Source organism: Grammomys surdaster, unplaced genomic scaffold (genome assembly GCF_004785775.1).
Source record: "Grammomys surdaster isolate TR1022 unplaced genomic scaffold, NIH_TR_1.0 371, whole genome shotgun sequence".
NCBI classification, from domain to species: Eukaryota; Metazoa; Chordata; class Mammalia; order Rodentia; family Muridae; genus Grammomys; species Grammomys surdaster.
In genome coordinates this window covers 5,938,047-5,964,211 of record NW_021604790.1, presented here as the reverse complement: position 1 = coordinate 5,964,211, position 26,165 = coordinate 5,938,047, and the positions used below count along the sequence as shown (strand labels likewise).

At 44.1% G+C, this 26,165-nt stretch overlaps 1 protein-coding gene and 1 non-coding gene across 2 annotated transcripts; both read right to left on the bottom strand.

Moving 5' to 3' along the window:
• Positions 1–2,139: 2,139 nt before the first annotated feature.
• Dcaf7 (DDB1 and CUL4 associated factor 7) lies at positions 2,140–24,022 on the bottom strand. Its single transcript, XM_028780615.1, has 7 exons — positions 23,639–24,022; positions 13,403–13,561; positions 12,679–12,790; positions 12,091–12,209; positions 9,699–9,908; positions 7,871–7,988; positions 2,140–6,919 (listed from the first exon to the last, which is right to left on the bottom strand). Exons 1-7 carry the CDS (start codon positions 23,774–23,776, stop codon positions 6,747–6,749), a joined length of 1,029 nt encoding a protein of 342 aa, XP_028636448.1. The 5' UTR covers positions 23,777–24,022; the 3' UTR covers positions 2,140–6,746.
• LOC114632207 lies at positions 18,242–18,348 on the bottom strand. Its single transcript, XR_003713049.1, has one exon. It is a non-coding gene; the product is annotated as a U6 spliceosomal RNA (small nuclear RNA).
• Positions 24,023–26,165: the final 2,143 nt, after the last annotated feature.

The window sequence follows — 26,165 nt, the reverse complement described above, 5'->3', positions numbered from 1 at the left end:
AGAGAGAGAGAGAGAGAGAGAGAGAGAGAGAGAGAGAGAGAGAGAGAATACATATGTATACTATCCATTGATTGTTTCAAGCTCCTGTTTGTCTTAAGTTCCCTCAATGATGAACCATGACCCAGAAGTGTAAACCACATGACTCATTTCCCACCCTAAGGTAATTTTGCTCATGGTGTTTGTCATAGAAACAGAAAGGAGACTAGAACAGCATGTTTTCAGGGTTCAGCTGACTGCATCACCTATCAGTAGTTCCTTCTACTCTCAAACAATACTCCATTCAATGAACATTTTACTTAAGCATTCCTCAGCTACGAGGCACGTGTTTCTACCTTATATCATAAATAATAATGCCATAAACCCTCCTTGCTACCTCCCTGCCCCTGCCAAGACAGGGTTTACTGTATAGCTCTAGCTGTCCTGGAACTCACTCTGTAGACCAGGCTGGCTTTGAACTCATAGATCCTTCTGCCTCTGCCTCCTGAGTATTGGGATTAAAGACATGTGCCACCACTGCCTAAGAACCCTGTTTTTAATTTCTCTTCTACCTATGCCATGGAGTAGAATTTCTGGCATATCATAACCATACTTAACCTTTAAGGGACAGCTAGACTAATAGTTGCAGCAATTTCTGTTCTCCACATTAGATTTCTCCACATAATCACTGAGTATCTTTTTCCCCATAGCGATAGCCATTCTACGAGTGTCAAGTGTTGTCTCATGGTGGAGTTTAATTTTATTTTTGTTGTTACTTTGATTTTTTTTTTGGTTGTGAGCCAAGCCTTTAACAGCTTAATCATCTCTCCAGTCCTTTTCATTATTTTGGGACAGGGTCTCCCTATGTAGCTCTGGCTAGCCTGGAACTTACAATGTAGACCAGGCTGACTTCAAACTCACAGAAATCTGCCTGCTTTTGCCTCAAAGTGCTGGGATCAAAGGTGCCACCATGCCATCCCATAGTGGTTTTAATTGTATTTCATGACTATGAAAGTTGAGCATCTCCTCATGCTGACTCAATGTCCTTCCCACTTTAAGTGTCCGCGCGCTTGAGCACTTATGCAAGCCAAGCATAGTGGTACAAAACATAATCACAGAGGCTAAGATGGCCCAAGGTCAGCCTGGGCTATGTACTGAGTACCAGACCCAGACAGGTATATATAGCAAGACTCTGTCTCAAAAAAAAAAAGAAAAAAAAAAAAGGAAAAAAAGGGAGGGGGCACTGGAGAAATAGTTTAGTTAGTAGAGTGCTTGACTACTATGATGGTTATCCATTTGATTGATTTAATCTAGAATCATCTAACAGACATGTTTCTGTAAGGGCATTTCTAGGAAAGGTTAACTAAGGAAGGAAAGATCTTGTCCCAAGCAGCCCTGATACAGAGGCCTGGGGGGTTGTGGGTAGGAACTGTGCTGCTTTGCCTGCTGACCTTCCCTCCTTGATGGCAAGTACATCTACCCTACTGTTGCTGCTGCTATCCTGCCCTGACATTGAAGACCAGGAGCTGTTCAGAAATCCTCAGGCTTTCAGTGCCAGAATAGGACTGCTCAAGCTGGCAGCCTGTGAACTGAGGTGGTACTGGGTTTTCAGCCTCTCTAGTGTGCAGATGGCTATTATTGAACTACCTGGACCCTATCATGTGAGCAGGTTAATCAATCTCTTTTCATCACATTCATTCTGTCAGTTCTTTGAACTCCAATACACCTACCACATACAAGTCCCCAGATTTCATCTCCAGCATGTCATAAACTAGATGTGGAGGTGCACATCTGTTATCCCAGCACCTTGGAGGTAGAGGCAAGAAGATATAAAAAAATTCTAGGTCATCCTTAGGTACACAGTAGGTTCAAGGTTCTCAACCTGACAGAAGTGGCCTCAGGGTTCCTGGACCCAGCCCCATGACTGCAGAACAAGTCTGTGGATGTCCCTCTGGCAAAGCATAGTCTGTCAGTTATGGCCCTTGGCATGGAGTAGGTGTCTATGTTTTCTTAATTGACTAAGAAAGTGAACAGACTGGAGATACAAGGAAACAAGCTGGGCTCTCAGACACTGGGTTGAACTGGAGTCTAATGCCCTACCAGTACCTCTGAAACATGACCACAGGTACAACTGGGAAGAACTGAATTCATCACAAGAAGAAATTCAATCTATACATGTTCAAGTTTTATTACAAAGTATGATGGGCAGAAAATATGGTACTTCTTATACAGGAGGCTGAAACAGAACAAAACTGTGAGATTAGACTTCACATACTAGGAAGTAAGGTCACAGAAGGAACACTCCACCCTCAGGTGCTTCTGAAGTCGCCTCCAGTGGAGAAACCGCAGCTCGTTCACAACACAGTGTTAAAATTTTATTACAAGCCCTGTATACAATCAGCCCTGTGAAAATAATATTTATAAAGAAGAAATGGTTACAGTACAGTTCTGCAAAGGGACAGCTTCCTCTCCACCTGAACAAGGGATGCCACAAAAGCTTTAGAACAGAAGGAAAGATTAAATATATAAGAAAGTAAGGTCATACACATGAGGCTGTAGAGAGCACAGAAATAGATCCATTAGAGCTTAACATTTTGTAGAACATGAAATCTCCATTTTCTACACAGAGGTTTATACAATCATGCTATAATTCACACTCAGGGTGAGGCAAGGGAAAGTCACTGACAGAGGGATCATAAAATACACAGCATCAAAGCAAGTGACTCATATTTGACTAAAGCTTCAGCTCAACAATTTTCATAACACATTGTACATCACAATCAGCCCAAGGCGAGAACATTTCTTTCAAATAGTAGATAGCACAGTCCGGCTTCACTGAGTTCTCTCAAAGGCGGGTGCTTGTACATTTTCCAGCTGTCATACAGACTGTCAACATCTTTCTTCTGGAGTTCAAGCTTCTCTTAGCTTATTGTTTCTGGCTGACACATTAGTCTAAGCCTCTTGGAGAAGGCATCTGCATGTTTCCACATTTAAAAAGTGACATCCAGATAACAACCCAAGAAGACCTGCTCATTCTGTAATGCCACATGCTTGACTCTGACCATTAGCAGCAATGACAGTATGGAAGAAAGAGAGAACATAGATGGCGTGAGGTGAACAAGATCAGAGACATTAGACACTCAGCTGCTGCCTCACTGGAGCAGAGAGGACAACTCTTGGGAAACCCTGGCTCAGGGTTCATTGTAACTGCTCAGATCAGCTCTCCTCTCAGAAAACCCAAATGCTCAATAGGCTCCGCATTCCTCATCCTGTGAGCAGGCTCTAAAGAAAACGTGTTTTGAGGCCTCTACTGCAATGGTACTCTAGCCTAAGCCAGGCAATCAAAGGAACTGCCACATTTTCACAATGGGAAAGTAGGGCACAGTTTTGGACTGCCCACCGTGTTTGGTAAACCCCAGAGCTCTACATTTTCTATGACCTAGGAATCTAGGGCCCAGGGTGCATCAGGGAGAACATTCTACAGTAGAAAGACAATAAGAAAGATGAAAAGGAAGGGGCTAGAGGGTGTGGTTCAGTGGTAGAACACTCGCCTAGCATGTGAGGGCCTGCGCTTGATCCCCATCACCACACACACAAAGCAGAAAGATGAAAAGGTTAGAGAAGATACAGGGAGAAGTGGATCTGGATGAAGAACCGTGGATGCTAGGGGCACATGCCTGTTAATCCCAGCACTCGGGGAGGCTGGAGTAAGAGGGCCCTCAGTTCAAGGACAGCCTAGTCTACAGTTAAAGAACCTGTCTCAAACAAATGAAACAAAACAGTGTTATCATGGACTGTGTCCGATACCTAGAATTTAACCACCAGACATTGCTTATAGCAGCCCTGCTGCAAGAAAGGGGCTCTGCCCCTAGCTGTCACTCTCCTGGTACCCAGTGACACAGAAGCTTCATTAATGGTGCAACCTAGGGTGAGGCACAGGTTTACTCCACAGCTATGAGACAATCTGAATGTTTCTCCCCTCAGATTCTTTGTGTTCTCTAGTATTTCCTTCTACTCTACCCGAAAATATCAAATTTTAGTTATAACAACCATCAAAACACTATAGGATTCTGCCTTTTTTCTGTTCTTCCTGAGCTGTCGCCAGTTATCTGACCTAATTCTGATTTTGATAGGAAGTCCCCACCCACCTGTCATGTGTCACGCTTCCTCAAGCTCTAGCCTTGCAGGTCTAGGAGAAAGATCAGTCTCCAGTGGGAAAAGTGCAAGCCCATGAAAGCCTCAGACCACTCACCAGTTCAGTTCTCTGCTAGTCTGACTGATCATGCAGCCTTCCATACAGCAGACACAGAAACCACAGGCCGGAGCCTCTAGCTTAGCTTGCCAAAACCACAGCAAAATAGCACTGTGACCAGACCAGAACCTGGAGCCTAGATCTGGAGATCTGACCCACCTCACTGTCAGTCTAAGAACTGGCAAATATTAACAGAGACTGGCTTTGAAACTTTAATAGCACTGTGCTTCAGGGAAGAGAGACTTATGGACTTTCTGCATCTCAGGGCTACAGACACCTCTTCCTCAGCTTCAGGGGCCATCTGTGCATACTATAGAGAGAGGGTGAGATAGCTGGCACTTCAAATGCCAGCAACCCTGCAGCTGTGGGTGCATGTATACTTGGAGATGGAGTCAGCAAGAGTCTCACCTAATCCAGATGGAGGGCAGAAGAGAAGACTGACGAAAGCTGACAAGAGTCCAAGGGAAAAATCATCACAAGTGGTTGGTTTCTAAAGCATATAGCTACCTCATACAAATGTATTCTAATAACTCCTGCTAACCTTTTAAAACTTTGTTTTCAAGTTCCAGTTGACAAATCTCATCATTCAGCCCAAGTTAAACCCCACCTATAACAAAGGTGCTCCCCAGCACAGGTGCTCCCCACATGCCCTGTGGCCACCCTGACTTCTACTGTAGACTCGGCCCAGGAAGAAATTGAGGGCTCCTACAGCAGCATCCATCAGCGAGCCTGCTACCCTTGAGGAGTCTTTACCTAGCTAGCGAATGCCACTAAGAGTAGAGGTAACCACAAACTGATACAGGGCAAGCCACAGGTTAGAGCAGGAACATTAACCTCAAGCATTTGGCCAGAGAGAGACCAGAATGACAGATTAGGAAGGCCAAGGAGAAATACTCTGACTGAAAAGGGCTTTCCTTTGGGGCAAGTCCCTATGTAATGAAGCTAAATCTACAACTTTTGGCAATCAACTATATCAGCTGTGGAAAAAAAGCAAAGACTCAGCCAGAGAGTCCATGTTCCCAGAAGAATCAGTCAACATTTACTTCTCCAGCAATGGCAAAACCATCCATTAGCTTTCAGGCTTGCCACTCTCCTCATACCGGAGCGTCTGAGAAACCTACAAGCAGCTCAGCAGAATATAAGCCAGGCACACTCTCCTAAACCATGCTCCAGACTCTGCCAGGGACTCATCTAAAGCCAGAACCACATATAAGTCCCCTCTGTGAAAGCCATACATGTAACGGAAACAGACACCAGAGGCCTGTAAGTCAGCATGGCCAACTGCAGCCTACAAAGTCCAATACTGTTCATAACCTTAACTGAGGTGAGGGCAAGTGCCACAGGTGTGGAGAATCTTAGACGGTTGACCCTGGGTCCACCACAGCTGACTAGTTCATCATTTATGAGAACTGCCTGTCTATCTAAAGATCTTGTTCAGGGTCAAGCACAGACGGTACCTCTTAGGAAATCTCTTATTTAGAGCACTCAATCCAAAAATGGGCCAGTATCCCACCAGGTAGAGGAAACTCAACAAACAGAAACACAGAAGCTTAGCTTAGAGCTCTCTCTTGCCTATTGTTCAAGTTCTAAACTGAAAAAATAGATTCTGAAACCAGGTACTGGAAACACAATATAAGTTCAGCTTTCCTGAAAACGATTCTCCCTCAGCATGGCCCCTAGTCAACTGCTTATCTCAGCCTCACAGGGTACTCAATTAGTGAAGCCAGAGAAAGGAACTTGAGGGTAGAACAGAAGCTTCTTGCTCTCCTGGGGCCTTTGAGGGCCTTTAGGAGACCCAGGCTGAGAAAAGGTTGGTGAGTCAGTAGACTTTAGAGCACCAGTGCAGTTGTCAACTCCTGGTCAGGGGTGTGCCCTGCAGGCAGTGACTCAGGAAAGCAAACTGCTCATGGGGTCTAGGGTCCAGTACCTACTGCAGGCACTGAGGGAAGAGAGGACGGTACAAAGAGGGAAACCTGTGAAATCAAGAAACCAAGAAGGTTAAATTCTTTTCATAAAAAAACTAGCCTGATAGATAAAAAACATACAAAGTTGAGGTTTGTTAAAAGACAATGGTGCCAGGAGGAAAGACAATCTCAAGTTGGCCTTTGTTCCCACTTAAGTGCTAGCACGACACAGATGGGGACACGAGACAGACAACTGCCTCAGCAGCAGACAGACAGACATGGGGCAAATGGACAGAGACAGAGCCAGTGCTTGTACTGTTCATGAACACAACTGCTGACAAACAAATATACAGGAACGTTTAATTGAAGAAGCAAAGAAGAGGAAAGGCGTGAACCTTTAAGACCCAGCCCTGGGCTGCGGTGGCGACACACAGCACAGTCCACACAGACAGCGGGGTAACTGGCCTGGACTTCTACAGCAGCTCTGAACACAGTGGGTGTAAAGCAACAATAGACATACTGGCCACTGGAAACATGTTCTTCTTACATGGGGAGGGAAGGGGGCAGAGACTGAAACACACCAGCCCCTGCCTGGTAGGTGAGGTGCCATCACACTACACACGCAGTATCTCCAGGCAGTTGTTGTAGCAAATGGCGATCCAGTCAGGCTGAGTGGAGGCCCACTGCACATTGTTGATCTCTCCCTCAGCTGTGTAGGCCAAGATTGGGTCCTCAATGGCCCGAGGCATCTGCTGGATGTCCCAGATGAGGGCCTGATGGTCATCCGCTGGGAAAAAGCAAACAAGAACGTCATAGCTCAGGCGATGAGGTAACAATCTTGCATTTGGAAAGGCAGTCACAATTTGCAAAGCATTTGCTTGCCAAAACTTTGTGAAGGGGGCTTTATTTTAGAGAAGAGGAAACCAAGAATTAGCAGTGTCACCAGACTTGCTCCCTTCCTCATGCCATGTAGCCAGTGAGGACCAAATCTAGGTCCTTATTCCACATCCCAGGGGCCCTTAGCGCCATTGACTGCACCCAGGGTTCAAGAATTAGATCAGGACACTGGAGTCAGGAACCAGGAAGGACATGAGATACAATGATCCCAAAATATGATGTCACTTTCAGCCACTAAAAATACTTGAGTGGATAAAGATGCTTCTCTGATGACTGTTTCCCAGTTTATGGACATTTACATTTCAGTGAGTTGTACAGATGATTGACATAAAGTACTAGATAGACATACATTAAAAAAATTCCATCTATGCCTGTAATCCCAACAATAGGGACTGGGAACACAGCTAAGTGACAGAGTACCTCTTAGCATGTTCAGAGTCCTAGGTCCAATCCCCAGTACCATCAGAAAATAGACAAAAAAAAACTGAACTATTGCCAGTTAATATGTTTTGCTAGGTATGGTGGCGCATGACTGTAATCTGAGCACTTTGGAGACAGAGGCAGGTGGATTGCTGTCATTTGGAGCCCAGCCTTACAAATACAGCAAGTCACTGCCTGTCAGCATTATACAGCAAGACCCTGTCTCAACAAAATAAATAACAAAGATAGAACAAAACCTTAAGACCTCGATGCCACCTCCACCATGGTCACCTGACCCTGATGCTTCCCCCCCACCATGGTCACCTGACCCTAATGCTTCCCCTCACCATGGTCACCTGACCCTGATGCTTCCCCCCCACCATGGTCACCTGACCCTGATGCTTCCCTTCACCATGGTTACCTGCAGTGCAGATGTGGCAGGACGAGTGTGGGGCCCAGGCAATACCATTGACGCATGCTCGGTGGTTGTTTAGCCTAGCAACCGGTGTGCAGGGAACTCGAACATCCAGAATCACCACCTGCAGAAATACACAAGAAAAAGGCTCAATAATTGCAGAGTACAGCAGGAAAAACACTATCATACACACGAAACTGTAAGCATGCTCTTTTCATTTGTGGATCCAAGAATACTAGGATAGGATTTCCTGATGGAGAAAAGAAGAAAAACAATGAGCAAACAGAGACCATGTGTTCTCCGTGCTGACAGACTGGGAGAGTCAAGGAGAAGGGGAAGCAGAACAGGCAACATGAGTTTGGATGATCCACAAGCATCTTTGCTAAGGGCCTAAAAAAAAAAACCAAAACAACCTGTGCATCTAAGTTAGGCAGAATGTGCCTTACCAATGCAGAACAGGATGTAAGAAGTCTGAGGCATGAGCTGCACCCAAACCAACGCTGACTACTGTATCCTCTCAACCAACAATCCACCCCTCTCATAAGAATTAGCAAACTGCAGAGCTTCTGTCTGTACATCTGCCTGCAACAGCAGGAGAGTCTGCTGGAACACCAAGAGGGAAGGCCTACTTCCCCATTCCGTCCCAGTAACTGTGACTTGGTTAAATTCTAGTCATTTAGATATCACTTAGATATCACTAACCCTTTTTTCTTTATTGTGAAATGTTTATTTGCATTTTTAAAACTAGTTATACAACTAACTCATGACAAATTACCAGATGGATTTAATATTATTTCTTCAGGACTAGTTTTTCAGTGACTTCAGACTTGAAGCTAGGAAGCACATGATACATTTGCTTAAGCTCAAAAGCCTCGTGCACACTCTGGGCCAGTAAAGCAAGTCCTTCCTATGCCTGTGGCTTTGACTTGGACTCTTATCTCGTGCATGAAGTTTCTGTATAGGACCAGCTTCCGTATTAAACACCACGTTTCCAAACAGAGAGACTGTGAGCAAAGGACAGGAGTGAGCTTGAAGAACCTCAACAATCATGGCAACTGTGGTATCATCTGCACTGAGGAGGCCCCAGCTGCAGACCCACCACCACTCTTCTGCTTGTCTTAGCTTCACTCTAGCAGAGATTTACTTACTTACTTTCTTATTCTTTTTGAAGGTATCTCTATGTGGCCTTGTTGTCCCAGAACTCACTCTGTAGACCAGGCTGGCCTCAAAGTCACAGAGGTCTGCCTGCCTCTGTCTTCCAAGTGCTGGGATTAAAGCTGTGTACTAACATGGCCAGCAAAGGTTTATTGGATTTTGTGTGTGTATGCATTCAGGTTTTTTGTTTGTTGTTACTTTTTTTTTGTACTGGGGCTGGAACTCAGCCTTGAGTATGCTAGACAAGCACTCTGTCACTAAGCCACATCCCACCATATCAGAGATCCTTACACAGAAGGGAGTGCAATTGCAGTGAGTTTACAGCTACCCTAGGATGCACAGTAAGTTCCAAGCTCATCTGGGCTACAGAGACTCCATCTCACCAAACCAGAAGGTTCTGAACATAGTCCTTTTGTGATGGTATCCTCAATCTAGGCCCCACTGGCACTTGGAGTGGACTGACACTGCTGGGCTCTTTGTATACTGCAGATAAGTAACAGCCTCCTTGGTCATTATGCACATGACGCCAGGAAGACTCCACACTCTAACTCTTGACAGTCAAAAACGTCTCTCTGTATTTCCAAAGATATCCTGGGTACAAACCTGCCACCATCTGAGAGCTACTCTTGCAAGTATACTGGGCAGAGTGGAGTCCAGGGACAAGGCCACCAAGGCTTACCTCCATTCCATCCATGGCCATGGTGGCCAGGTAGTTAGGGTCCTGCTTGTTCCAGCAGAGGCGAAGCAGGGGGTGGTGCTGTGGGTCTTCATAAATGATGGTGCTGTGTTCCAGATGGCGGAGGTCAAACATTCGCACAGAACCATCAGCACCCACAGAGGCAAACATGTCCCTGCCACCTCCAGCTCGGCTGAATGCGATATCGTAGACCTGTGGGTGAGAAGCTTTAGGTTCGGATCAGTCATCTCCTTTCCCACAGCACAGACATCTGCCATTTCCAGACCATCTGAACCCCAACTCATGACACAAAAGCAGGGAAGCTAGTGGCTTCTCAGAGAATAAAGATCATTCTACCATAGATACTGGCTGACTTCTTCCCATGTCCTGCTTTCTACTTTTCCTCTTAAAACCGTGAGATAAAACAGAAACGACATTACCTAGCTGACTAGCACAGCACACGTGAGTCTGAACAGGACTCTGTATTTCTGGCTGTTAGTGGTTTCAATTACATGCAGTCAGATGCAGAAGATTCATGATAAAACCACATATGGCTCTACCAAGCTGGTTCAGCTATAAAACATGACCTGAGATCCATTTGTATGAAAAAGGTAACATGACTTTTGGGTTTTTGTTTTTAAGAGGGCAGCTGGGAGCTGGAAGTATGGTTTAGTGGGTAAGAGTACTTGCTGCTCTTGTAGAAGACCCAGGTTCAGCTATAAGTGATCTGTAATAAGTGATCTGTAACTCCGGAACGGAAGATCTGACACCTACCCACTTCTGGCCTTCTCATACTATGCACACATGGTACAAGGACTTATATGCAGGCAAAACACCCACACACATAAAATAAAAATAAATAAATCTTAAAAAACAAAACCTCATGTGGCCCAGGCTGACCTCAAACTTGCTATGTGGTAAGGGCTATGGAGTGAGTGTGTGAGTGTGTGTGTGTGTGTGTGTGTATCCTTATGTAGCAGAACAGCACTAGACAAAGCCTTTGTCTACCTGGTATGTCAGGCCTGAGAAGACAGGTCTTGTCACGTGGCTCAGGCTGCTTTATCTTTACCTCCTATGCACTAGAATTACCTGATCCCCTTTTACTCACTCTTTTCTTTTCCTGTTGTTTTAAGACAGGGTCTCATATAGCCTAGGTTAGCTTTAAACTTGCTATGATATAGCCTGTGATGACCCAGAACTCTTGATCCTCCTGCATCTGCCACTCAAGTGATAGGAGTACAGACATGTGTCACTATACCTGGCCCTTTAGAATCAGTCAATCTTACATAGAGTATTTTTTTTTATGGTCAGAGGAAAAGGAGTTGGCATATTGATCAGAAATAGATGGGTATCTACTAGCAGTATTTGTCCCTGAGTATCCAGAGCGACCAGATGACCTATTTTTTTTTTTTTAATTTAGATTTGTATTTTATCTGTATGACTGTTTTGGCTCCTTGTATGTATGGAGACTGCATGAATAGCTGGCATCTAAAGAGGTCAGAAGAGGGCCTAGGATTCGCTGGGACTGGAGTTATAGACGGTTGTGAGCTGCTGATGACCTTAAGATACCTTTTTTCCCCTTATACAAATACTGATCCTACTCCCTGTGCAGGTAAAGGGGTAGCACAGGAACTAAGACAAGGACCCAGGCGCTGTGGAAGCACAGCTAAGCCTGCTTCCCAAATCATCAGAGGATGCTCCCCTCAGCTTTTCTGGTAAGCACCAGAAAATAAGATATATTTGCCTCCTATCAGGACTCAAAGTAGAAAGATTAAGTAAACATACTAGAGTTCACAGACCGGTTTCAGAGAAAAGAGGTTAATTAGGATTGTCTGTCATGAAATTTTCCTCCTTCCTGTTTCTCCCCACCTCTGAGAAGCCATTACATTTAGAGAGAAGTGTTACTCTAAAATTATTCTTAAATCTCACCAGCTCCTAGGATATCTTATAAGAGACTTCATTAGAAAAAACTCCAGCAAACTCTGATACCAAAGGAGAAATGAGAGGCTGTAGGTTAGGTCGTTAGTGTCATTTAATGATTCTTGGGGGTGGGGGGAGTGAGGTAGCTCAGTCACAGGGTAAAAGCACTTGCTGTACACACCTGACAACCTGAGGAGCTCACCCCTTGGGAACTGCAGGGGGAGGAAACATCTGACTCCTTAACACATGCACCATGGTACACATGTGCCTGCACATACACACACTTTCTCTCTCTCATAATAATAGTAATAAATAAAACATAATTTAAAAGGTGCATTCAGTGATGTGATGTGATGTATTTTAACACATTGTAATTTATATGCCAACATTATGATCCACACGGCCTGCAACACAGTGTGAGAGCAGTGTGTCCTCTCACCTGCAGGTACAGATAGCACAGGAAAAACATCATTACCTCTTTGTCATGGGCAATTAGCTGGGTCTTCACATGGCCAGACACCAGATTCACTCGTCCCAGCACCTGCCCAGTCTCTAGTCCCCAGATGGTGCATGTCGTGTCAATGCTTGAGGTACCTGCAGACACCAGAGCAAGTCAGTGCTGATGAGGCAGGTCTATACACTCCCGAGGGACAACAGGCCACAAACACTTCCTGAACAATTACTTTTGTTCTTTGTGTGGTGGGGAGGGGAGTTTCTTGAGACACAGTACCCTTGTGTAGTTCAGCCTGACCTTGAACTCAAGATCCTCCATTCTGTACTCCGAAGTGCTGGTATTGGTGTGTACCACCACACCTGTAAAACCTTAGGTTTTAGTCGAAGAGATGTGATAGACAGCTTCTTTTAGAAGAGCTGTGACAGACACACAGGGAAAGCTAAGCTCCCTATGAGAAAGTAATAACTACTTTCCATATTTAGCCCATTTCACCCCTGGCCTGTTTTTAGGATGAGGTATGTGCCTCAAACCCCTGGATAAAAACTCTCAAGAGCCGAATCTGAGGAAATATATCTTCATTTTCCTCAAGCTGGAATTCAAAGTCCTCACCTAGAAGATAAGGATCCACCTCGTTCCAGTCAAAGGAGGTCAGGGGAGCACAGAAATCTGAGTTCTTGTTATTATTTAGCAAGCACTCCAGCCTGGTCTCTGTTTCACCAACCTGAAGAAACAACAATTTAAAACATTAGCCAGCCTACATGTACCACCCCTACTTAAAATCCTATTTAGTAAATCTAAGAACAGAGGAGAAAATATTCTTATGATAAAAGGTAATAAAGCCCAAAGGAACTCCTGAACTTGGACTTCTTTCACAACTTCCCCCTTCCCAGCTTTACTCTCCAGGCTTTCACCCAGGCCTCTTTCTAGAGCTCTTGGCGGCCCGTCTGCGGAGGCCCTAGACTCCCAAGCATAAGGAAGGGGTGCTCCTGATGCTGAGAGCAGCTGAGAAGGGAAGATCTACACGCATAATGCATCAGAATCAATATCCTGGGATTTATTTACTCAAAAATATCTTGATTATTAATGGAGTAGGAGGTCCTAAGTGTTCTCTGCCTCACAGAAGTCCTGTCCCCATCAGCAGCAAGACTCTATGGCACTTGGGCTACATTTCCTAGAAAACCCACTGAGCTGAAACAAGGTCAGGCCACAGCCACTTCCTTTGCTTCCTCCATGTGGCAATGATACTAGCTGTCTGCTCTTCAGGACTGCACATTGCTGACAGCTGATCCCAAGGAAGCATGTCTGGCTACCTGCCAATAAAGCATCAGCTTACCCTCCACACACGGAGATAGTCGCCACTTGTTGCCAGAAGGTCTGGATAGACGCCTTTTGTGTCAGGAATCCACATGAGCTTTGTGGTAGGGTACGGGTGGTCAAAGGTGTTTCGGCAAATGAACTCTGAACTTTCCTCATCTAAACCAACAAGCTGAACCTGCAAACAACACAACTGAACCACGTGAGAGTTTGTTTTCCTTGAGCAGTATCAAATATATCAGATTCCTGGTCAGTCTTGACAGTGTACTACACTGAAGTGCACAGTCAAGTTATTATGGTGAAGGACCCCTAAACTTCTGATCCTAGCACTAGATAAAAACTCAAGAATCACAGGGTTCAGTATAGTCAACTCCACAAAGATAGAAGATCTGAATACAGGTTTTCTGACTCTAAGTCCTAAGCGAACTTCCTTCTCCCTCTTCTGTTCTGAGACCGTCTGATCATTCTGCCTCTCCTCCCAAGTACAGGAATGTACAATCACAGCCTATTTAATTAAGTGCTGGGAACTGAACCAAGGCTTCATATATGCTAGGCCAGTATTCTACCAACTGAGCTACATTCCCAGCCCCCATTTTTGTTTCTTGAGTCAGGCTGGCCTTGAACTCACAGATACTCTCCTATTTCTGCCTCCCGAGTGCATGGATTAAAGGCTTGTGCCATCATACCCAGCACCATTCTGAGTTTTAGCCAATTAAGGACACATATTTGGCATTACAGTGTTGTGAAGAGTATTTTTACTCTACTTAAAAGGTTCTTCTGAGACAAGGCTTCAGAGAGTCCATACCCCCCTCGAGCTCACCGTGCACACAGGGCTCGTCTCTGCCTTCCGAGGGTTTGCTCTATTTATTGGGTCCAGTGATTTTCCCATTGAGTTTTGGTTCTCTGTAAACCTTTGCTCTTCTACACTGTGTTTCTGTGTGAATTTTAAGAGCATCTCTTTAAGACGTACGAAAAGCTGATGAGGTTCTGACTCCAACTGTCTTGAATCTATGGGTCAGTTTGGGAAGAACTGCTAACTCAACAATATTGAATTTAGTTATTTAGGTCACCTTTAGTTTGTTCCAGCAACACTTTAAAGTTTTGTGGGTACAGATCTTCAACTGTCTCACTAACTTTGTTTCTATGTAGCTGTATGTTACTACAAATATATTTTTTAGGGTTTTATTTGTATTTTTCCCTTCACTACCTAGCATGATTTTTAAATTCCATTTTCAACTGTTTATTTCTATTATGTAGAAATAGTTTATCTTTTATATTAATTTTAGATCGTTAACTTTGATACAATAGTTATTGTACATTTGTAAGGGATTGTCAGTGTGTATCCATACACTTAGTCATCAACAGATTTTCTAGAAGTTAGGCATAGATGTGCAAGGTCTATAAGTGTGTAGGGGAATTAAGGATTACGGATGAAAAGGAGACAGAACCCCGTGTTCTGAGACACTTCAGAGCAATAAAAGTAAAGCAAAGGCTAATATACTAATATGCTGCTGCTGCCACCGCTGCCGCTGCTGCTGCTGCTGCTGCTCCTCCTCCTCCTCCTTCTCTTCCTCCTCCTCTTTTTGGTTTTTTGAACAAGTGAGAAAGTGACCTTAAGATCCCAGCAGTCTTCCTTCCAGGTGTAAGTGGAAGGACACAGGTAGCAGATAACTTCAAAGTGAAACTGGGAAAGGGGTTTACACTCACTTCTGAAAGTTGTCTGTCATCATAAAACACTTTTTTCCAAACCCCAAATATCAGAGCCTGTGAACGTCTCCTACTTAATTAAGGTCATCTAGACCCAACAGTCAAGGGTGACAAGGGTGACTGCCACCCAATGCTAGCTAACCTACCTTATCTTCCATTTCTTCTTCTGATCACCGTTTCTCACCTTCTCCCTTTCCTTACACATCTTTCCAAATTTGTAAATTATGCCTACACCCTTTCCATCAACCTCAACCCTGATTAATATTAACATATCAGCGACGTCAGGCTTCCAGGACTCTTCTATTCACTAGCTGCAGGACCTTAGCTGTGCCACTTACTGTTGTTAGTCCTGTTCCCAACCTGTAGATGTTCACGACACCTACTCTTAATAACGGTGTAAACTGCCTTTCCCAATGTATGAGCTTCAACATTCTATCTGACTTCTTCCACAAAGCACTAGCAGTTTTCCTGGTTTTGTGTCTTTCGGTCATTACCAGTACCATGCATTTGACAGTTACTCCTATAGTGCCTCATGAGACGCTGACATTACTGTTTTGTATAGTTTCACTTAGTAAGTGTCCTAATGACAGGGCTTGTGTTTTTCTTTTTATACAGTTGGCTACTGTTTCCAAATCCAGCTTTCTTGTGCCTATTCCTAATATTCCCTGAGTTTGGATACTATACTGTTGTCATTATTTCTGGTACCCAAGTCCTAAGAGTAGGATTTCTGTATTAGAAAGATATGTGTGGTAATGGTGTTTGAACTCAAAGCCACACAAGTGTTCTGCCTTTGAGATATATCCCCAGCTTTAAATTTTAAAGAAATGTTCCAGTTTATTCTAGCATAGTGCATATCTAGACAACTGGAGGCTCCAAATAGAGACCTCATTGGGAGAGTTATCTACCTACCCAGAACTCCAATTTGTAGGCACCCCATGACTACAGGTCCACCACAAGCTCTCCTTACATCAGATGTTTGCCAACGGTGGCTCTATATTGTTACAAAGAACTTTAAGAATATCCCAATGCCCAAGCACTATGCAGAGCAATGAAATGAGAACCTGTAGTAATGAAACAAATAAGCATTATATCTGCAAGAGCACCCAGTGGTCCAGGCACAGCCAAGATTGAGCACACTGTGCTAGCTTTGCCACATCAGGCTAGATGACTGAGCCAACCAAATCCACTTCTAGGAATGTAGGACCATAATCCTACTTAGTCTCAGTTCTTTGTTTAGAAGGGAAAATGGGAAAGGCCAGACCCACTGTTGCATGGAGATTCAGGAAAAGCAGCAACAGAGCGAGAAGACTGAAGAGGGTGCAGGACTTGAGACCTGCAGGGGGTGAGAACAGCTTCCCACTGTCTGATTTGTCCCCTGAGGCCTGACACTCATCTTGCTCAGGTCTCCACCTTGTCTGAATGAATCCTTCTCTTACCCAAAAATATTTTTTTTCTTCATCTTATGTGTATGGCTGTTTTATCTGCATGTATGTCTGTGTGCCACTTGCATGCCTTGTGCTGGAAGAGGCTAGGAAAAATATCAGAGCCCTGGACTTACAGTTAGTTCCCTGACACCATGTGGGTGCTTGGAACTGAACCTGGGTCCTCTGCAAGAGCAGCCAGTGCTTTTAGGCACTGAGCCATCTCTCCAGCTCCCACCCCTCAAAACTATCTTGAGTAGGTTCCTGTTTCTAAAAATAGTGACAGTCTCTCTGAGGACAGAATCAAGCCACACTAGCCTTCACATGTCTTAAGATAAAAATTTATGGGTAGGAGATATGGCTCAGTCAGTAAAAGACTTGTCTCACCAGCATGAGACTCTGAGTATAATTCTCCCAGAAACTAAGTTTAAAAGCCTGATGTGGGCACACCTGTAATCTCATCTTTGGGGAGCTGGGGACAGAAGAATCCCTAGGGCATGTTTGTCAGCTGAATTCAAGCTCCAGGCCCAAAAATTAGATGGAAGAGCAACTGAAAAAGACAGTTGTCACTAACCTTTGGCCTCCAAGGTAATGCATGGACACACACGCAATGCACAGAGTATTTCTTTTAAAAAATATATTAAAGCACCTTGGAGTTTAAGAGAACTGATAATCAACTGTAAGAACTTTCTACTGCTATACTTTAAAGGAAACACAATTTTTCCAAAGCACCTTAAGCTCCTACCCTCTATGGGCTGTCTCTATTCCAAGACATAACAAAGGATGAGGGGGGGATGCTCCAGAGCAAACACTCAATCAGAAAGGGTGCCAGACTCAGACTAATCATGGGCTTAAAAAGAACAGCAGCTTTCAGTATAACAGGTTTATCTGTAACCTTCCCCAGAAGGTTGCATCTTCTTCAACGTTTCAAGATTCTGTTACTCAGGTGATTTAAGAAACCTACTTTCACGTTCCAAACGTCTTTGTAGGAATTTGTGTTTAGCCCTCAGTCAACTGACTTTGACATGCTCAAAGCTTATGTCCTGATAACCAGATGCTAACATTTTATGATAGAAAGAGACTGTTAAGTGGTCAGTGAGTGTTCACAGTACAGAGTTAGATTGTAGAGCTCACATTAGTTCTACTCCTGAGCATACTTACTAATCTTGGCAAATTCTTACTAAACTCTACAATGACTGGGTATCTTTCCAAATTATTTTTCCATGTATTATTTCTCTGTTTGTTAGAGGTACTTATGGTGGGTTCTTTATAACAAAAACAAACAAAAAAATCCAAAATATAGACTTTCCATATAATTTATTCCACAACTTGCTTTGAATAAGAATGTCTTCTCGGGCTGGAGAGATGGCTCAGCGGTTAAGAGCACCGACTGCTCTTCCAGAGGTCCTGAGTTCAATTCCCAGCAACCACATGGTGGCTCACAACCATCTGTAATGTGATCCAATGACCTCTCCTGGTGTGTCTGAAGACAGCAATGGTGTACTCACATACATAAAATAAATAAATAAATCTTAAAAAAAAAAAAAAAAAAAAGAATGTCTTCTCAAGTCAATATAAACGGTTCCACCTTGTTCTTCTACAGCAGACTGTGGTAAGCATAACTCAATTTATTTAACTGTTCACTTATTTTGGTTATATAGTCCATTGTCTTACTGCTACCAACAGTGCTACAATGAATACCCTTATTTAATTTTTTTTTTTACAAACATAAAAATATGGAACGCTTCACGAATTTTCGTGTCATCCTTGCACAGGGGCCATGCTAATCTTCTCTGTATCATTCCAATTTTAGTATATGTGCTGCCGAAGCGAGCACCCCTTATTTAATTATCTTTGTATTTATGTGTTAAAGGCTTTTATTGGATCCACTCCTAAAGATGTAACTGCTCTGTCACATTTTAAATTCTTTCTTGCGTAATGTGTGTGTAAATGTTCATATGTATGCGTGCATGCATGTACAGGCCAGATGCCAACATCAAGTGTCTTCCTCAATCATTCTCCATCTTATTTTTTGAGACAGCATCTCTCATTAAACTTGGAGCTCATCGATTTGACTCAACCGTCTGGCCAGCAAGGACCCTATTTTTGCTGGGCTTTAGGGATCCTGTGTGAATGCTGGGGATTTGAATTTAAATCTTCATGTTGGTGCAGCAGGCACCTTCCAGCTAAGCCATCTCCCCAGGCTCATCTTTTCAACTCTACCCTCTTTTAAAGGGTCGCTTCAGGCTGGTGAAGCAGTATATGCCTGTAATCCCAGCACTGGGGATAGGAGGGGGGATGAGGCTGAGGCAGGAGAAAGAAGAGTTTAAGACAAGCCCGACTACAACTAAGACCTCGTCAAGAAAAGGGGGTGCTGTGAGTGGTGGTGATTTCAGTATTGAAAGGTGGAGGCAGGAGAATCAGAAATTCTAAGCCAGTCTAAGCTTCATGAAACCTTGCACATAAAAGTGAAAAAGTTATGGAATATTAAAGGAAAACATAGGCAAAATACTTTAAAATGCAAGCATAGACAAATAAGAATTTTCTGAAAAGTCCGATCGCACAGAAAATAATCCTAAGAACTGAGAAATGAGATTGCATGGAATGACAAAGCTTGTGCACAGCAAAGAAAACAATCAGCAGCATCAAGAGGCAGCCCACAGAGGGGTGAGAGCTCTGCCAACTAACTACACTGACAGGACTAATATCTAGACATTATAAAGAACTGTGAACATTAAAAACCAAAACCCCTAAATCATATCAACAAATGGGAAAAATAACTCAAATGACAGTTTTCAAAGAAAAAATAACAAAAGGCCTATAAATACTTGAATATACAAATGAAAACTACTTACAAATTCCATCTCACTCCAGTCAGAATGGTTATCAATCGAGAAAATAAATGCCAACCACTACTGGCCAGGGTGTGGAGAAAGAGGAACTGTTAGACAGTGCTGCAGGGACATGAACTTGCACAGCCACTATGAAAGTCAGATGGAGGTTCTTTAAAAAGCTGAAGAATAAACTGGGCATGGTGGTTCCTACCCATAATTCTAGCACTTGGGAAACTGAGGCAGGAGAATCACTGCTAGTCCATGGCCACCCTGGACTACAGTGAGCACAAGGGAGGAATAAAGCCCTAAGAACAGAAGCACATGATCCACTCCTGCTACACACCAGGATCCTCAGTCAGCACATGGCAGGTACTTACACATCCACAACTGTTACTGTACTGTTCACAACAGCAAAGATACACACTCAACCCAGAGGTCCATCACCAGGTGAGTGGGTAAAGCAAATGTAGTGCAAACACAATGGAACTTTATTCAGCTGTAAGAAATAAGAAAGTTTGCAGGAAAATGGGTGGAACTGGGGATTCATCACGATATTAGGAGAAACAGATTCAGAACAACAAACAGTGTTTTCTCTCATATGTGGTACATTCATATCCATATAGCTACACGCACACACACACACACACACACCTACCTGTACATATATTCACAAAAGTAGAAAGGGAGGTCTAAAGGGAGGATGCAGGACAAGAGCTGAGGGTGGAACATATATGATAGGAAAGCAGGTGGGAGAGGAGGGGACAGGAAGAAAGTAAATACGTAAATAAACTGACAGTAAGTGCCAATCCTCCTGTACCTCTGAAAACACTAAAATTAAAAATAATCTTCTTGATAATCTGACAGGAAAAAACTTGACGTTTTGTACACCCAGTTTATGACTGAACACAAGAACTCGCCATGCCAACTCTTTCCCTCCATCTTTAACCTCCCGTCTGAGGGTTTTCTTTGTCTCTTCTCTGTCTCTGGTGGGAGCTCCTCTCTGACAATCCTACACCCAGTCCTCCTTCTCCATATCCACTCTGTTCTTGCTCAGTATGATTTCTGTTTCTTCCAGACAGGGGTTGAATCCAGGACATCACACACACTAGTCAAGAATTCTACTCACTCAGCTGAGAGCTTTGTTTTTATTTTTTAAGACAGGTTCTCACAAAGTCAATCTGACTAGCCTTAAATTTGCTCTATAGCCCAGGCTAGCCCTGACTTCATGCTCTCCTTCTTTAGGCTAAGTAGTTGTCAACCTCCTTCTTGTCCTAGAAGACCTTTTCCCCTTGTCCAACAAACTCCTATTTGTGGAGAAGTGCAGTTCTTTTGAGCTTGGTATCTGTAGCCAGAGATACCCTTCTTATCCTCTCCCAAGGTCCAGCATCCTACTGCTCTTCCTTACATACTGAGGGAGTGCTGGGGAAATTGACTCTGATCACTGTCAACCTGCTGACAGCCAGTCTCCCCATGCTCTGCCGTGCCTCACCCATCTCCCACCTTCAGAGCCTTGTGCAGTTACTCTTCACTACTGTTTCCAACATGTGAGACAAAGCCCTAGAGAGGAGAGCTATGAAGCACAATCATGTTTACTCACTGGAAAAAAAAGTGTTAGTGCTTAAAAAAAATCCTAGTCTTGCTGTGTCTCCCAGACTGGCCTTGGAGTTGAGACCCACTGAGATTTCAGGTGTCACCACTCTTGGCCTATTTTTCTTCCTCATTTTTATTTTTTGAAAGATTGATTTTTAAATTTTTGTTTATGTATAGAAGGTGTCTGACAGCCACATGGAAATCTTAAATTTTCATTATGTGTCTTTATGTGTACTTCATGTATGCCTGTTGGTTCCCCTGGAACTGGGTCCTGAGACACCTTGTGGGTGGTAGGAGTTAGCCCTGGTTCTCTGTAAGAGTCGTCTCTCTAGCTCCCCACATGATAATTGTAATCATGCTTTCCCCAGTTTGTGTGGCTTTGGGTGAGCTGTCCTCTGCGTCTCAGTTCCTTTCTGTGCTAAGATGAGGTAGGGAGTCAGATAATTTAGTTAGAAAACTTTTGCTGGGGATTGAACCCAGGGCCTCGTGCACAGCTGATTTTGGTTATATCAGCAGCTCTGGGAAAGTGATTAATGACTCCAAGTTGGTTGATTTGAATAACACAGACGTTTAGCCCACATTTAAACATGTCCACCGTGGTGTTCCACACAAGCACTGTATATCCTAAAGTGGAATAAATTTTCTTTCTTCAAGGAGCTTATGATAACAAACAAAGAAGGTAGTATGGCACTTTTATTTTAGAAAAACAAAACCCATAAGGTTGTGGGACATAGTGACGTATGTTGGTAATCCCTGCCCTTGGGAGGTGGAGGGAGGCAGGTGGATAAGGAGTTCAAATCCTACCTGGGCTACATGAGACTGTCTCAAAACATGATAACCTCATAAGATACGAGTGATATATGTTTATTAGCCACAGGAATGAAAGTAAAGATGCATGGGGGGTTTTGTTTGTTTGAGACAAGGTCTTACTTTGTAACTCTGATTGGTTGGGAGCTCACTATGTAGCCCAGGCAAGCTTCAAACTTACAATAATCCTCCTGCTTCATCCTCTTAAGGGCCAGAATTACAGTGACAGCCACAGGCCCAGCTTGAGTGTTATTTTATATTACATACTTGCTCCTTAGGGGGCATTGGATATGTTCATAGTTTTAAATGGGGCACTGGAGAGATGGCTCAGCAGACAAGAGCACTCGCTGCTACTGCAGAAGACCTGAGTTCGGTTCCTAGCACTCACATCAAGTGGCTTACAACAGCCTGTAACTCCAGCTCCAGGAGACCCTCTTCTGGCCTCTGCAGGCACTCAATTTCTCCTCTTTTAGATAAAAGACTATGGAAGAACTTAAAAGGGGAAAAAATTAATTTCTGTGGGAAAAAACCATAGTCCTGAGAATACTTTACTTTTATTTCTTACATGAATCCTTAAATAATATTTCTAGTGGTCTTAACCTTTCAAACACTACACACACCAGAACCCTGAAACCCAGTCCCAGTTTTACTGCCACTGTAGGGGGAACAAAAAGCCACTAGAGAGGAGAAAAGAAATATTGCTCTTGCCCAGGAAAGGGCAGCTCTGCACACCCTCCGTGGGACTGCAAACTGTTAGTGAATTGTGATGTATAGGCAATCAAAGTCCATCCTTTTCACTCATTTCTCAAAGAAGACTCCAAAGAAAAGGGGATCCTTACCCAGAGAAACAAATGTGCTCCTGAAATACTATAAACAAACCTAAAATGTTCAGCTGTTTTCACCTGAACCTTCACATGTAAAACAGAAGCCCTCTCCTAGATCACTGTGGGTCAGAAATAATAAAATTTTAAGTATAATGCCTTATACTTAAATCCTAGACCACCTACTTCTACTCCTCCCACATCTTGTTATTTGTCTCCAATCTGATGTTCATAGGAGTAAGGCAGTGTACTGGCTATAAACACCACTGGCCAAAGCTTTCAGTAGCTCTGATCACTGTCATTCATATTTCTTTTCACTCAAATTACAACAAAAGAATGAAGGTAAGAGATTAGGGAAAGAAAATTCTTCTCAATACTTTTAAGCCTATATTCTGCATATAAACACTCTCTCCTTCCACCAGCATTTTGATGAAGTGGTGATGTCCAGCAACTCTGCAAATCAACGTGTAAGGAACCACGAAAAGAACAGGTCAAACGTCATCTTTCTCTATTCAGAAATAATGGCGGGATAATGCCACAGACTAAGGTTTCCAAGGATAGACTGTTTCGGGGAGGGTGAACATCGAGGAGCAAAGCCAGTGACCAATGACAACCTAGCACTAGGGCTCTGTATCCATGAGAAACACCTGAGATGGGGAAGATCTTGCAATAAATAGCCCTAACAGAAATCTCGCGTGGCCAGGAATGCACGACCACCAATCCAAGCGCCCGCATCTTCCTCCACTGCCTCTCTCCCGCCCCCCACCTAGCAACAGAAGCAATGCGACAGAAGTGGGGGAGATGAGAGGAACGGAGGACATGGCTTTATGGGGTGTAACTTCGGTTTGAAACCTGCTACTATCACCAAAAATCTTATCTGCCTCAGGCATGTCACAACACCGTGCCTCAGTTTCCCCGGCTGTCAAAACTAAATAAGAGGCAAAGCGAGTGTGACGCCCTCAGCAACAGGACCACAGAGGACCCACCCCCTTGTTGTGGTAGAGGCGAGTTCGCAGGAGAGTTGTGGGGTCGAGCGTTCCCCGCCAGCTACAAGCTGAGTCCCTGCACAACTCACCTTGTTGTTGTACTCCTCCACGAAGCTGCCCAGCGCCAGGCGAAAGCGCTTGTCCGGTCGCACGCTCCAGTTCATGGCGTACACAGTCCAGGGCGCTTCATATTTGTAGATCTCCTTCCGTTTGCCGTGCAGGGACATGGTGGCGGCTGGGCCGCAGAGCCGGCCGGAGAGGCAGCGGGCTGGGGCACAAGACAGGCGGGGAGCCGGGCTTCGGTCCGCGGGTCCGAGGGGAGGCGGGGCCGGGGCGGTCAAGAACGGCCTAGCCCTCCAGCGGGTCCTCAGCTACACACACACACACTCGGCTGGGCCCGACCACCAGTTTCAAACCAGCTCGGGCAGCGACTACCACCTTCCGTTTAGGATGCCGGCCCGCCCTCTCGGAACGGAAGCCACGCGACCCCGCAGCAGCGACGAGCGTTGGCTGCCGGGCACGTCCTTTCCAAACTGTTCCTTCTTTTCATTGGCTGACATAGTCGTAGCGCCCGCGCCCTCCTCATTATTGGTGGAAATGTTTGTCATTTTTCTCATTCGCCCCGCCCAACTCCTGGAGGCGGGGACTTTTGAAGTCCCATAGATCATTGGCTACCCTAGATGTCAGTCAGACGGATAACGGCGCAGTGCGGGTGAAAGGGGGCGTGGGTGGCATGGGGGCAAGTGTACCCCTCTGCGGATCCAAATTCTAGGCCAAGAGTGAAGCCTGCCACTGCTCCACTGCTGCTGCTGTTCTGATCGCCTCTCTCCACTGAGAGTAACTGTCAAATCTACCTTCGTGGAAGATCACCTGCGTTTATTACATCGCCCTAAGTCCGGCGGTTCCTCAGCCTTTGCCAAACGGGAACTCTCCGCCAGCTCCAATACCCACGTTTTAACTGTTCTCTTACAGGCCTGATAGAGACGTTCAGGAACAGGTTACATTAAGGCTTTCCTGTAGACACTAAAAAGACTCCTGAATTCTAGGATTGATTTGCAATGGACCTGGCTATTAGTCACTTACCTTCCTTCTCTGGGGTGTTCAGAAGCCAAAAGGTAATCCAACCTTAAATGTCTATGTTTGAAATGCAGAAAAGCCTGGATCTAGGTACACCATTATAAATGTAAATGCTTTCAACTTTATTGAAAGAGGTTCTATTGAATTGTTAGGCAGTATAATAAAACACAATTTAAAATACATTAATTTTATGTGCATTTCTGTGTACCTGAGTGTAAGTAAGTGTACCACATGCGAACAGGTATCCACGTAGGTCAAAAGAGGCATCCGATCCCCTGGAACTGGAGTTACAGATGGTTGTGAGACACCATGTGAGTGCAAAGTGCTCTTGACAGCTGTACTATCTAACCCACAAAATACAATTTTTAATGAATGTGATTTTAACAGAAACAAATACTGGAAGCCTTGAGGGACAATGATATATACTTATCAACCATCTTTTAGTAATGCCCACCTGTATACTTTTTTTTTTAATAGAGCCTAGGCATGGTGTTGCACACCTCTATCCTAGGCTACAGAGCCAGGTAGAGGCAGCCTGGGCTAGTTGAGAATCTGTTTCAAAATAATAAAAATTAAAAAAATAATAACTGGATGCCTAGGAGGTATGTATTTTATTGAAAAATTTTGTTTCTGTGCTTATCAGGAAATTTGGTTCACAGTTTATTATTGGTTACATAATTTCTGATTTTTTTAGTGGGTTAATAATGACTTTGTAGGATGGTCTTAGTAGAGGTCTTTCTATTTTATGGACCAGGTCTCTTTTAAAGGTGGGTAGGACTCGGCAGTGAATCCATCCAGTCCTGGGTGTTTCCCAGCTTAGTGCTGCTTCAATCTTGCTGCTTGCTGTGGACCTGATTAAACTGCTAGTGTCCTTCTGATTTAATTTTGGTAGGTTATATATGTATAGGAATTCACCCCTTTTTTTCCCACAAGTTTTTTTTCTCAGGTGTAGAATATAAACTGGAAAGGAATTCCTAATGGTCCTCTGAATTTCTTTGCAATCTGTTGATGTCCTGTGATGGTTCCTGACTTGAAAGACTCTAAAATCCCTTGGGAGACAAGCTTGGAGTATCATGGAAGGGATGGTCTAGATTCGGTTCACTGAGGTGGGAAGACTCACTTTAACTATGGGCAGTTCCATCCCGTGACTTGGAATCCTAAACTCAAGAGGAAGCAGCAAGCACTGAGTGTGGGCACCCACCCCTCTCTGCTTTCTGACTGTAGACACATGTGACTATTTGCTTGACAGACTGACTTTTATGCTATGATTACCAGTCTGTAGGTGTCTTTGCCACTGAAATGGTTTTGGGTTGTTTTGTGTTGAAACAATAGATAGTCGGATCTTGTTTTCTAAATGTTTGTTGGTAAGTTCAGGTTATTTTCATTTAAGGATTATTACTGAGAGATACTTGCTAATTTCTGCGGTTGTGTTGGTTGGTTTTCTGGATGGTTGGATTATCTTAGTATATTGTTCTGGCTCCTGACCCACTCACTACCCATGGCTGTTCTGCCTCAGATTCTCAAGTGCTGCATTTACAG